The sequence below is a fragment of the Bombus pascuorum genome, chromosome 1 (assembly GCF_905332965.1).
Source record: "Bombus pascuorum chromosome 1, iyBomPasc1.1, whole genome shotgun sequence".
Lineage (NCBI taxonomy): Eukaryota > Metazoa > Arthropoda > Insecta > Hymenoptera > Apidae > Bombus > Bombus pascuorum.
Window position 1 is genome coordinate 8,414,841 of NC_083488.1, and position 15,088 is coordinate 8,429,928.

The 15,088-nt window shown below is 33.2% G+C and overlaps 2 protein-coding genes across 6 annotated transcripts in view; one reads left to right on the forward strand and one right to left on the reverse strand.

Moving 5' to 3' along the window:
- The window catches only part of LOC132916297 (prolyl 4-hydroxylase subunit alpha-1), a 295,125-nt gene extending 288,701 nt beyond the window's left edge, over positions 1 to 6,424 (forward strand). For all 5 annotated transcript variants that reach the window (XM_060976181.1, XM_060976188.1, XM_060976197.1 and 2 more), the window contains 6 exons: positions 1,457 to 1,629; positions 2,109 to 2,375; positions 2,581 to 2,805; positions 2,901 to 2,966; positions 3,104 to 3,269; positions 4,002 to 6,424. In XM_060976181.1, coding sequence (XP_060832164.1) covers positions 1,457 to 1,629; positions 2,109 to 2,375; positions 2,581 to 2,805; positions 2,901 to 2,966; positions 3,104 to 3,269; positions 4,002 to 4,096 — 992 coding nt within the window. In that variant the 3' untranslated portion in view covers positions 4,097 to 6,424. The remainder of the gene's footprint in view (positions 1 to 1,456; positions 1,630 to 2,108; positions 2,376 to 2,580; positions 2,806 to 2,900; positions 2,967 to 3,103; positions 3,270 to 4,001) is intronic.
- LOC132916426 (caspase-1-like) overlaps positions 1 to 15,088 on the reverse strand; it is a 223,250-nt gene that overhangs the window by 49,394 nt on the left and 158,768 nt on the right. The gene's annotated exons all lie outside the window — the stretch shown is intronic.

Here is a 15,088-nt window from a genome sequence, read left to right on the forward strand (position 1 = left end):
ATGCAAGGAGAAGAGTAAATTCCGAATCAATATATTTTCCAGAAAAATGATTCCAAAAATTTATCGTAAAATTCCTGCGAAAAATTATGAATTGATCGTGTTAATTACCGTAGTAATTCTAACGTTAAATTTTAGCGAAAGATACATCAAAGAAATTTTGTTATAATTTCACATTTTTAATCTTTGTAATAATATAATTATTATTACGCAAGGAAAGAAAAAATTGCATAGCCGGCTTGAAACAACATTTGAAGAATGGCATGCTTATTTTATTATTCATCCAACAAATTAAAGCAACAATTACACGCGGTTTTCAGTCCACGCGTGACGAAAGATTTGCGAGCAGGAAACTGAGAGAAAAATTGTTGTGACCTCATAAAAGTCGCGCGATATAAATTAGGAACTAAATTACACGTGTATCCGCCACATTATTCCACAGTTACAAACTTTGCAAACCGTCCGCCGTTTTATTTGTATAATTTTGTTCAACTTATAGATTCGAATCGCATTTCGAAACCTAACATTAAAAACTACCAAGAATAACATGCAATAATAATGAAGGAGAATTAAACGATAAATGTAATTGTGTTAAGTCGTTTATGACTATGAATCTTAAATAAAAAAAGAAGAGATCAAATGATTTAATTATATATTTTTTATTAGTCTATTCTTTTATCATTTTGTTATTTTTTATCTAATTACGTTTTCATCCCTATGAATTTTTAATAATATATTTTGCAACACAATTTCGTTCGTGTGACGCTAAGATCTTAAGAAACTTAAAAATTAAAAATTCCAACGACAGAGTTAAACGAACCGTGGAATTATCACAGTTGTTCGAAATATCGGGAAGGGTCTGTAACGAAGGAACGAAGAGGCCAATAAGCCCGTGTCAATAAGCGTGCTCGTTTGCGTTCGAAGTTCCCAAGGTGAATTTAATGCCCGTGAAATCAATTTCAAACAGCGACCGCGGGAAAAAGGTATTTGAAAGAAGCCTGAGGAGGAATTTAATTGACGTTAAAATTTTCCATCGTGAATGGCCAACTTTCAGCCGGTTAGTTTGTTTAAAGCTTCGTTAAAACTTCGTCGGATGTATCATGCCAGGTATTTGAAATGCCGACATTAACCCTTTCTACCGTGAAATCGTTGAATTAACTTAACGTCGGCCTTACGGAAGAATTTAACACCCAGTTCATCATAGATGACGATAAGAGTTTTACTTGATTCTGAAGTAGTACATATTTAATTTTAATTTATATTTTTACGTGCACACATAAGCTTTATAACATAGGTATACATACTTAAAAACTTTTACATCTTTTTATCTATTTACTTTATTTGCTATTTTGTTTTTATATTTTCTCTATAAACGGAGAAGCGGGACGAATATATATGTTATCAATACATAGCGTACAATTTTATTTACGAATCATTATTATGAGTTCACTGTGCGTAGGAAACGTGGCACGAGCTTTAAGTATGACGAACGAGCTCCTGGAGTTGGTGCCGACTCACGAACGTGCTCTGGGCAATCGAGCTTACTATCAAAAGGAAATCCAGAGCAAAGCTAACCAGTCGAAGAAGAAACGTGGCGAGGACGGCCAAGACGATACTGCCGTTCCTGCTCAGGTAAGATAATGAATTACAATAGAGTAGAACTTCAGAGTATATTCTATTTAGAACAATTTCGTTGTAACAGTTCTGCCTGTGATGATTTCTATAGTACTTCTGTTTTATGTCTATTGATAAGAAGACATGTTGAGAAAAAATGATAAAACTTAAGGGAGGAATGTAAAAATAATAGAAAGATTGTAGTCGAGGTCGATATTAAGTGAAATGATGTTTAAATGTTTAATCATAGTGAAGATATTTAGGATACTTACATGAAACACCGTATATAACGAAATCATATTCAAAAACTACCATCAGTTTATTTTCAATTTATTTCAATGATCGATATTTCTAGTCAGCTATGCTATGTCAAATTTCTAATTGTGCGTATACTTATGTCTATTATTTTTTATAATATAATATTTATTATAACATAATTATATTATTATAATATTATTTATTATTATTATTAATAATTGCTCGTTCTTACATTGCAGCACTTCACAGTCGCGGAGGAAAAAATGAAAACCTGGGAAGAAATGACAGAAAGGGAACGCTACGAAATGCTATGCCGTGGAGAGGTGTCGATCCCTCCGGAAATACAGAAGAACCTCGTGTGTCGTTACGTTGATCGCGGAATTCCGTTTTTGAAAATTGCGCCATTCAAGGAAGAGGAGGCCTATCTGGACCCAAGGATAGTAGTATATCATAACGTGATATACGATGAGGAAATCGAGACGATTAAAAGAATGGCGCAACCTAGGGTAACGTATAGTATAACAAGCATTATGAACTCTTGTGAATTTTTCTGAAAATGTGATTTGAAGATACCTTCAACGTAAATTTAAGACGATTTTAAAATAATTCTTAGATCTTCTTAGATTTTTCATCGATTAATGCTATATTGTGTTATAAATCCTTTTATAGAGGACGTATAATGTTCATTTGTCTTTTTATTTTACTTTACAGTTCAAACGTGCTACGGTGCAGAATTACAAAACTGGTGCCTTAGAGATAGCGAATTATAGGATTAGTAAGAGCGCATGGCTTCAGGAGCACGAACATGAACATGTGGCTGCTGTCAGCAGACGCGTTGAGCATATGACTAGTATGACTGTCAACACGGCAGAGGAATTGCAGGTGGTTAATTACGGTATCGGTGGCCACTACGAACCACACTTTGATTTTGCACGAGTGAGTAGAAACTTTAAGCTAATTTAATTTATTTAATAAACTGAATTAGCAACCACGGTAAATAACTAATTCTAATTTAAATTACTTGTATTTAGAAAGAGGAAACAAATGCGTTCAAAAGTCTGGGAACAGGAAATCGCATTGCTACAGTTTTATATTACGTATGTATTTCATTCCTCAAATACTGTCAGATGTTTTAATTGTATGAAATAAGCCTCGATCTAATATACCAATAATAATACACTTTTAGGATAAAATAAAATATACTAATATATTAATTTATTATTAACTATTTCAGATGAGTGACGTGGAGCAAGGTGGTGGTACAGTTTTTACAGCAATCAACATCTCCCTATGGCCAAAGAAAGGCAGTGCAGCTTTCTGGTATAACCTTAAACCAAACGGCGAGGGAGATTTCAAAACAAGACATGCTGCTTGTCCTGTTCTTACTGGTTCTAAATGGGGTATGTCAAGTATCAACGCTACTTACTGTTCAACTATACAGAAAATCAGTAACAGCAAGAAAGTGTGAAACAAGCTGCTTTGTAACTTTGAATAGTTGTAAATATGTGAATATGTAACGCTTTAATTTAATACAATATTACAGTAAGATATAATATTCTGCTACAAAAGTCAGTGGTACATACATTTGCTGCTTTTAAATAGAACATAGTAAACACAAATAATAGAAGCAATTTTCAGATAGCTGAATCTGTAAAACGTTATGTCTATTTATCACAAATTTTAAACTATCTTTCCCAATAGTTTGACAGTAGTTGATACGTTTTTGGTTCTGTAAATCATTTAAACCTTTTATCTATATATGCATCTTATAGTTCTATCGATAGACTGTGGATTTTTATATCTTCATAAGAAATTTAAAGATGATAAAGATTAAAAATGTACAGGATGCATGTAACTTACAAAAATATATAAAATGTTCAAAGTATAATATTTGTTGGTGAAACAAATCTTCAATTGTATTTTATTTCTTCAATTATGTTTTCACAGTATGTACCTGTAGTCTACTTATGTCAATACGATACTTCAAAAATTGCATACAGAATATTCTATCTTATTCACTCTAAGATTATTTAAATTGTCAAATCTTGAAAGTATATTTTATATAACTCTTAATTAAGTGAATGTGTTAAAATCCCAAAAATTAAGTAGTGTTACCAATATAATATTTCTAGTGGCGAACAAATGGCTTCACGAAAGAGGTCAAGAATTCCTGAGGCCGTGCACCCTTGAAAACCAAACAGCCGATGAAGCTGATGTCAGGCACTGAATCATCAACCTAACTCTGGATCACCACTATTGAAAATGAAAAAAAGAAAAATAGACAGGTGTCTAAATCTCTAATTGACCGCTCAAATGCAAAAGACCTGAAGAAGATCTGTGTCGTTGTAAACAGTGTGTTTAATATCGAACAAGAAACTAAAGACATTGTTTTATTTGTCGCGAAATTAATCTGCTAAATATGAACGGCGATTTTTTTCAAAGGCAAAAGACGAAACATTGTTTTAAATGATTAGGATCTCGACAAGAAAACTGTCAACGTTAAATGACCTGCATTTAAAGTAATTAAGAAGATATCTCCGTTTTTTTATCAGTCTTATTAGAAATATTAAAACATTGTACAGATTAAAATAACCAGAAAATTTTTTTCCAAGCAAAAAATTCGTTCGTTGCAACTTAGGATTAATATTTTATCTCTAGACCCTAGAATTTTTACAGAAGCATACAGCATTTAGGCGGTAGAGTATATTAAAATAACAAGCAATAACGAGTTGCACGTTTGAGCCAGTTATTAGGTTTTTCCCTTAAAGAAAAGAAGATATCAGGATTCTTGTGATCATGTACAGAAGAATATATATATAGAATATATTGTATGTACAGAACACAAGATTTCGAAACATTCGCGTCGCATTTATTAATATAACTAAAGTGTAAGAATGTAAAATGTGGAATCGAGTATTCCTGTGTTCATCAGAGTATTCTAATGAAATCTTTAATCGCATCGTTCCTTCTACAACACGTTTCACCCCCTTGATTGGGTCTTTCTTGTAAATAGTAGTAATATAATCGAGAAACACGTCGACAATTTCTTAGATCCATTCGTCTTGTATACGAATCACTTGTAAAAAAAGAGAATGATGAGAATAAAAGAAGAAAGAGAAAATGACAAATGAAGAAAGAATATTAGTTTATCGACGGAGAAACATATCTGGAGAGATATGTTTACGCCGTGATATCGACCTGAACAATTAAGACGTTATTCCGCGACTTTTGGTGTACGACATCATCGAACGAAACGTAATTTATCGAAATTATCAAAATATAATAGACATGCCTATAAATTAAGTAATCGAACCGTATCTTACCTTGCATACAACCATCGTCTTCTACACCTCTCCTGTCATCTGCGATCGTAATCCTTGTCCGTGTAAAATCCAACATTAAGTTCTTCGATTTGGCATTAATTTTCAATTTTTTACACAATAATCACTCGTAAGTGCGCAGGCGAACCATTGGAATTATTTCACGTATAATATTATATAGACAACACAAAATTCCCGGTTTATACGAACAAAACCTTCGACAATTAATCTCTTGCGCATCTTTTTCTTTACTTAAACCCATATATTTTAACGTTTTGTAATTCTAACACAAAAGAAATTTTGAAATCGAAATCTGTATGCAAAAAACGCGCCATGATCACCATTGAACATTCGCTTTATGGAAATTTAATGAATATTTGAAAAAAAAGAATCATTCTTCACATAGAATCACTAATAATATTATACATAAACCCTGTATATGGAACTAATATTTATAAATATAAATTTTCGCCGATTTCTTAATTTTACGCAGCACGAAAGTTTACACACAGCGCGGCGAAAGTTCAAACTGTAATAACAAGGATATTTCGTGTAGAAACAAGCTAGATAACATGGCTGACAGTATACGAATGCTGATTGGTCCGTTCATTACCTGCAATAGCTATGAGCCAACCAGATTAATACATTCGTTGAAGCTTGATGCGCGATTGGTTCGATGTTTGAAATATCTCAAAGTAATTCGAACTACGGTCCTCGTCGCAGTGTAAAATTGTTATTGCGTAAAATTATTATTGTATGTAATAATATTAGCATCAGTTATTTTATTATTTTATTTTATTATTGATTAGTGCATTGTGAAATTACCAAATAAGAAGATAGGGAGTGGAATTCGATGCAACCGCGCCAAATTCATCATTGGTTAGGAAGAAAGGAATATTGGCGTAAATTATGAACACGTGAGTTATTATACCATGTAAATAATCCGTTTTAAATGAATTATTTCGATGTCGATTTTCGGATTGAAATAACACCATCGATCTACGTTTGGATCAAGCGAAGTTGTTACGATTCATTGTTATCGCACTTAGTATATATTGTTAGATCGAACGAGCTGATGCAGCTCATTTCATATAACGATCATATACAGTGTAATGCAATCACTGTATTTCCTAAGTAACGTATACAATTTATAAGTTCGTTTATAACGTTCGTTACTTCATTCTAATGATAAGCTATAAAATTATGTCACGCAATAAACATTTGCAAACCCCGAATACGTGATACTGAATGATTACTCTAAATCCCCGATATATAAGATTTCAATAACTAAATAATTTTCTGATTTTACGTTTCATAATTTCATTTCATAATTAAGTTAGATTGCTTACGTAAAAATTGTGCAGGATATATATATGTATATATATATATCTTTTACTAACAATACATATTTTATTTTAATTGATGGTTCATATTGAAGTATAGTATCATATAAAAACCTTATTTTCTTATCAAACAATACATATAATTTCTTAAAATCTACAATATACATACAAATCATTATATCTTACCATCAATTATCAATTAAAAGAACCTGTAAATGAGTGAACTATAACAAGTCCATAATATAAACTATAACAAATATAAAATATAACAAGTTCATTCTAAGAATCTCTAGAACCTAAAACTTTCTTACAAAACTGGGATAATGAAATTAAATAGTTATTGCAATACTGTATTGAATAATACAGAAGTTACTTGGATTGAAAATACGAAATTTTGAATAAACTACATGCAGGTAAAATTTCATTTGAAAAAAGCATTTCATTTGCACCAATCTCGGGATATAACAATACATTTTCATTTGGCGGAAATCTCAATAAACCACAAATCTGTGGCCATAGTCACAAAACAAGTCCATAATATTATCACCAAGATTTTTAATCTCACATAACAATCTTTTCACTTTATCAACCTTTATCCCTTTTCCGAGCACGACGTAAGTAAGAACAAGACGTCGTTATTTCGACCAGTTATCCAGCGCGCCGCTCGTTAACCGGAAACGCTCGTTGCCGAATCGAGCGCGAGAGTGCTCTTGCTCATTTAGGTCGTTCGGTGTTTAGTTGATCGGTAAATTCACAGCGCGAACTCTGACATTCACTATCCGGTGGTACGATCACGGCCGATTGTTCGCGAAATTGACGCCACTTTCTAAAGGAAATGACGGGATAAATGGCGTCCCTAATCGGTGATCTCCGTCATCTATTGGTAGACTCGCGAGGTCATCCTTTGCAGTCCATCCGCCATAGTATTCTAATTCATATGTAGATCGCAATTTCCCATCGAAATCGTGTTACGTACACTACAACACTACCGTGTATAAGTATTCCGACAGCTAGCGCAATTCAACCTTGTTTGATATTTTTATTATATTTTCAACGTTACAACGAAAGAATGATTCTCTATCGATAAGTTTTTATGTTAATCTTACCATGAAACTGGTACAAATGCTTCTAGACAGAAACATGGAATATACCTGCATCATTCAAGTTCCTTGTTTATCCGTAATAGATAGTCGACTCTTGATAAAATCTATATAAATTTTTAGAACTTGATTAAAAACACGTACATATTTAAATCATTTCAAGACCCTAACGTTGAACAAGCAGTTAACTAACGTTAAAGTTACTTAACTCATTTGTCTTTGCAGGACCAGTTTTTATCCTTCAGTCATATCTTTTTTTTTCTTTATTCCGATTGATGTTAACATTATTTTTACTAACATCAAACAACTGTATAATATGGTTGTCTGAGATACGATCAAAGGCTAAAATTAAACTGAAAAGGTTCATTCGAGAAACATTTTATATTATACGTTATATACATATATCTAAATTAGTTTGTAAGTGTGAGAATACTTACGAACGATGGTGTAAGCCAATGTCTCTCTTCCTCCTACTGGGCCAAATCCTATCGGTTGGAGAGAGACGAAACTCGACACCCACGGAATAGTGCTCTGCATCGATCCGATATATATGTGTCTCTTTCCCTCCAATGGACACTAACTTCGTCGTTCTCGAGCAATCTATATTTTCTTGCCCTCCTACGCTGTCCTCCCTTTATCTCCACACCGTTCCTCGCTTTATCAGACCAGCTACCGCTCTTTCCTGTCCCGATGCTTCTTGCTTCTCTAGCCTTTGCCCCGTATCGCCCCTTATCCATCTTTTCAAGTTGCCACAGGGGCTTCGATCAGGGTTTCTTTTTCTGATTAATCTGCGGCCAAATGAAAAAAGATGTTTGAATGGAGAGATTAAAAGAAATTCTTATTAGAAGATATCCATACTTTATTATATCAGATGTAAGTTGGTAGCCAATAGTAACTGCGAACTAAAAGAATTACATATTATAGTTTCACTTATTTCTTTTTTGAATTAAATCTCTATAATGTTGCCGAATTTAAGTAGAAGTTACGTAGCTCTGAGTTATCCTTTTTATGTCCTATTGTAAAACGTGCATGAAAAGAACATGTTATCAATATCGCAGATGTTTAATGATTAGAAAAATTAATCATGACCCAAACATTCAAACTAAATTTTCTTGTTTCCATCGCATTTTACTAGTCAAAAGGACTATTTGTCAAAGAAATCATGTGTTGCAATTGAATCACCTTGTGTTTCCTATTCTCAAATTTTCCTCAAATTCTTACTCTTCCCAACCAGGTCGTAATAAACTGCAATTTTATTTTTATAACCATAAGGAAATTCAGTTACAGAAAGTTAAGAAAATGTTTTTTTATCTTGCAATAACTGTAAATGTTGGTCGAAACTTGCAAACCATTGTGCCACACGATTACATTTCCTACACTCCGTAAGAAATTTCCCGAGTTTCAAACTTACCTATTCGCTTTCTTACTGCGCCTCTTTTATTTACATCCGCGTTTCTTCGAGCATTCTTTTTCCACCCTACCTTTTTTCTCCCATTCTCGACTTGTGTGAGCTAAAATTGCAACACACGTTCGAGTCGACTCGATCAAGAGCAGCGAATAAAAACTTCTATAATGTAGACGTTTCTTTATGAAAACTTTATGCTGGAAGTTTATGCCTACCATCATGGGCATCTCTGTTCCTGGAAAGGCAGCAACAAAGACGAAAATGGATAAAGGTTTTATCTCGATAAAAAATGTAATTATTTTTATGAATGTGCGATATTAAATATCAAATGAAAAGTGTATTGCGTAACACGTTACGCGATCGATGTTATGAAACATTTTCAGCTTATTTGATATCAAATATACGCGTTAATTCTCAGTATAATTGACCAATGTGGGCGTAGAACAAAGCTGGATTCCTGAAACTAACTAGCTTTCGTAACATGTATGTAACTGGGATTTCGAACACTAATCTCTTTTTTATCTTTTAAATATGTTTGATGCCTTTTGATATAGAGAGAATATAATTGTTGATTATTATTTATAATTCTTATAAACTACCCAAGGAATTTGCATTCAATTAAATGGTTCGTTCTTTTGTGACAAATTTGATTTAAACAGTTATTTACTTTCTCTAGATTAAATTTCAGTTGCTAACTGGTAGTAAATGATAGATAGATAGATTTATTATAGAAAACACAAAAGATTCAAAATTCTAAGAAAATCTTTAACATAGAGTTGAAGAAAGTAATCATACATAGTAATAACAATTATTTTATATTTTACTGGAATTTAGATATTTTTTAATGTAAAAAAAGTATGATTACGCTGAAAATGACTTTTCCAGCAGGAAAATAATCAGCAGGATTAAATTCTCAAAAAATGAAACCAAAAACAAAATTAATAAAGATATTGGCAAACGTTAAGTTATATTAAACTTTTGAACTATAAATATTTGTATCCCGTAAACAATCGTTTTTCGGCTCGCTAACATTTTGTGCTTCGGTACTCAAACTTGTTTAAAATAGCATTTGGAACAACATCGTTTTATGGAAATTCCACTCTGAAGATTTAAACACCTTTATATAGTTAGTGATGCATAGAGTTCGTCGAAGTAAATGGAATAGAAGATACATTGTAAATGGGGTCAGATGCGACCTGGGAGTTACTTATTAAATTTTTAATCATTCGTTTACGATTCCGGCATAATTTTCGCTAACATAATTACGGAAAACAAGTATACTATCTGTAAACACCAGCTGCTTTTCTACAGTTTCTATATTTAAATTTTCCCGCAAATGCTTTCGAATCTTATAAATATTATTATCATATACATATATTACCATATATAATCAGACATCAAATATCTTCATAATATTCTTTATTAGAAACTTATGGCGACGTCTCGACATCCAATACCACTTTTGTTTCAATGAATATTATTGTACACGAGCTGTTTCCCAACTGCCAAATCAATTCACATGTTCTGCTCTTAAATATGTTCATTAAATATAATTTCACACATTGCTTCTGTAATTTCTTTCGTATTTTTCAATACATAAATGTACGATAATCATATAAAAGACTCAACGTGACAAAAGAATAATAGTCGCACATTTCTTGGATAAAAATATATTAATTTTATAATTAAAATATTGTACTTATATTACGCGATATATTAAAAAACTACAGGGGAAAGCACGATAAAACATATTTTCTACCAAGCCCAGTCATTTCAAATTGAAATATAATCCTTTTAATCGACCTTTAATCATCAACAAAACCTGTACATGTCAAGCAACACGGTGATCGATTCATCGGTGCAAGCTGACGCTGAACTTGATCTCGTTTCGATCCGGTAGGTCAAAGTTTAAAGCTAGGTTCGAAAAGCTGGGAGTCTCGCGTTATCTGACAAACGCAGACCAATGCTCACCCCGTATTAAGGGATCGAACTGAGGCGAGTGCATTCGCGATAATGGTTGCCTGAAGGGCCTCCACCTTCTCCAATTGCATCGTGGCATGCCGTCGAAAACGCTGCTCAATATTTCGGGTTAATGGGAGGAGGAACACGGAGGAACGATCCGTTCATTGTTCCTGCTATCGTTTAACGAGAGAACGGCGGAAGAGGAAACAGCTTTATGGAAAATACATTAATACTGTTTCGCGTTTGATACTTGGATAACGTGATACTGAGAAACAGGACTTCATGAAGCGAGAGAATTGTTAGGTGTATTTGATTTGGAGAAGTATTTCATCGTATTTGCGAATAAAATGTCATGGAAAAACTGTGTGAATCGAGGAAACATGTAATTTGTAAAATTATACAATTGTGTAAATTCTGTAATTTGAAATATTACTATTTACTGGAAAAAGAAATGCAAAAAAGTTATCGTGATTAAAACGTCTGAAAATAGCTTATGAATAGCTTAAAAGATTATTTATCACGATGCTATAAATACTTCTAATTTTTTTCATTGAGGCAATTCGAATTATTTTGTAGATTATTTTGTAATAAATACTTCGAATTTCCCAAATTTTGAAAAGATTATAGAATCTAGGTGAAAGAAGAAAACGATATGAAATTAATTTTTAGAACTTCCTTTGATATTTATAACGTTGAGGAATAGAATTCGATAATGTAAATTGATTGAAAAAGATATTACAAATGAAAAATTACAATTGAATACAATAGACTGTAATATTAAGTATTCTTATAAGAGCATCTGACTAATTGAAAATGTCAAAGGATCTAATGGATAAATTCTAAGAAATATAAACTTTTTATCACTCGGCAATCTGTCGAATTTAATCGTCTTGCTATATATTATACATCAATTGTCCCTTTCAAGATTACTCACCTCCATTGTCTCATCCACTTTATTGACTTTCACATAAATCTGACGTTCTCTTAAGTTATATAGGAATACGATTCTCAATTGAACAAGACGTCCTGAAGTTTCATAAGACTATAATAATATCACAGACTGAAAACTATTTACAGCAGATTGATTAAAGTTCACTCTTCAACAACCTCAAAGGAAATACAAACTATAAAACTTGTTTAAAGGAAACATCCTCATAAATAAATCCAGAAAAATGAAATTCTAAATATAGAATATTTACGTGAACTAGCTTCTCCACATCTGTTCAAACCAAAACCAACATCCTTCAAGTTCCCCTCAGTCTCGTTATAAATCTATAAAATTTTTGTTAAGATCATGAATTGGTTACTCTGATCACCTTGGTAATTCTACCATTAAAGTTTAACTTTACTCACAAATTTTCTCAATTAAAAAATTCTATCACTTGCACCATCTTTCACCATCCAGTGAAATATCATTAGACTGCGAATATTTATACAAATTCATATTCTTATGAGTATAATTAAAAACATAGAACCCAAGTAAGAAATTATGTCACCTACTAAATGTTACACTATCTTATACATTTTTCGATATTATATGTATTCTACCCTGCACCTTTTCACCTTCAAATTTCCTACGAATGCATAAAACTCTGCAATCTAATATTAATCTTAAGTCGCCATTACGTTTGTTCTGCAGAACTTTAAAATAGAATGCAATGTGCAATCCTTAGATACCAGACGGCGCCAATACTCGATTGTTTAATTTATGACTTACGCTATTTCTTACCCTGCCACAACAAACGATCGGGCAAGAATCGATAGAATTTACCGTTCCGCCCAAAATAAAGAAAGTAACGAAATAACGAAGTCGTATCAATCGGAAACTGGTCGAGACTGGGGATGGGAATGGAATTTGAAAAAGAAAGCTCATGGCTAATTGTTATTTTATTCCGCGAACCGTGTCCTCGTCTGATTCGACACGTTCTACCATCCGCAGAGCTTACGACGGGGAATTTTGTTACCCAATAGAGAATGCTATTCAACCGGTGGATGATTGGGAATTGGGGCGAGACATTCGTTTTGCGCTTCAAGGAATTCCCAGCAATTTCGATCGTTTATCTGATGAGTGCTTGCTGTTTGTGATCCTTTCGTTCGCAAAGATGCGCCACATGCGAATAAAACGGAAGTCTAGAAAAATGTGCTTCGTTTAGAACGCGTGCTTATAATTAGATCATGTTGCTGAGCTTTCAACGACGCATTGATTGGATACAAAGTAAATGACGATGAGAAGGATCGTTGAGGATCGTTGAAATTCGATGAATTCTTGGAAGTCTCTGGAGAAATAAAAGAAAATTAAAGTTTCAGAAGTCTTCAAAGTTTATAGGATACCTTTAGTTCTTAGAGTTTCCAAGGTGTTTAAGGCTTTAGAATTCTTGTACCCCTTGGGATTTTCAGAATTCTTAAAGTTTATGAAATTCTTAGAATTCATAGAGCTTGGAATGTCTCGAAATATCGTTAATCTGAACAGTCACAATTTTTCAAGTTTCCATGAAACTGTTCGAAATTTCCAAACCACTAACCAGTTATGGTAAGACATAAAAAATGCGATAAGTAATTCATATCCGTGGCAACTGCGATTTTATAAAATTACGGTCTTTAAATTTATGTAACAGAGCCGGACGTTACCTACCCTTTAATATCCACACGTTACCCATGTGTATTCAACCTCTGCCGAATCCAATTAAACTTTGCGACGACTCATTAAATTCTGAATCTCCTTACACGCGATAATCAATCTATTCCTAATAGTTTGCAACTCGTACGCTCCATTCATATCAACCTCCTCAAGTTCCACGAAAACTTAATGTTTTTGACATGTTATCATTTTACGATCATATTATAGATATTATATTATAGATAGATAATTATATTATAGTTATCAAATCATGGAAAGTATAATAAGAGAAAATTGATTAAACAATCAACATCACACACACCCCATTGACTCCAATCCCTTTCCATTTCACTCAGACTTCTTTTCACGTGTTACACCTACGCGTCTTCAAACCTGTAATGCTACGCTAATATACAATCTCCAATACTAACAATAGTTAACACTATTCTAGGAAACTTCATACTGCAATCAAAATTTTATTAACTGTGCTATTATTGAATAAATCTAGTTGTTCAAGACACTAGGCTCGAGAATTGTAGCAGCAAAGATCATTTGCCGCCGGAATGATAAGCTGATAAGTATTTATTTGCCAAAGATTATTTGTCACCAAGTAAAGGGCTACTAATTAGCCAGTAAAGTAAATAATGGAAGGATCACTTGCTAGTATAAGAATTATAACGTTTATTAGAGAACGAACTGTATTACAAAACTGAGTGTGGGTGGTGTGGATTATTGAAAAAGCCATTGACGCACACTAACTCTAAACTACTCGAGATGAGGCTATTATAGTTGCTTATACGAGAGTTGTTCGCGAGGAGAAACACGCGGACTAGTTTTTTACATATTTGAGTTTGCATGAGTGATGATTAGTTCAGTATGATCGGTAAACTTTTGCAAGTGATCAACCCCATGTTACCAGCCCTCGAGGGTACAAAGCGACCAGCGAGGGCTCGCACAGGAGTTCTGTAGGTGTTTCGCAATGACCATAGTACGCAATCAACCCTTATGAATTGCATATGCTGATACAGAATGTAAAGGGATGGAACTCCTGAGTCGTGGCGCGTGACAGGCAGCTGCTAACTCGATAAGTGCTTTATGACTTCATGAGATCATCGGTGCTAAGAAAGTCAGAATTTCTTAAACTTGCAGGATATCTGTGCGTAACACTAGTGTTTCAATGTTAGGAAACGATAAATAACAAAGAGCTACCATTTCTTAGAAATAATTATAACGGACCAAAAATATGGTAATAATAGTAATAGTTCAGCGTATATAATAGTCAAGGATTAAATATTACTTCCTATCAAACTTAGAGAATAATTCACTCTTACAGAAACTACTCGTCCTTCGATGCACCGTACCTTTTCCTTCTTTTCTGATTCATTTCCAACTAGATTCAACCTGCTGCTGAACAGCTTTATCCTTTCCAAATTAACAAATTACCAGAAATTATTAAAAACGAAGAGCTACCA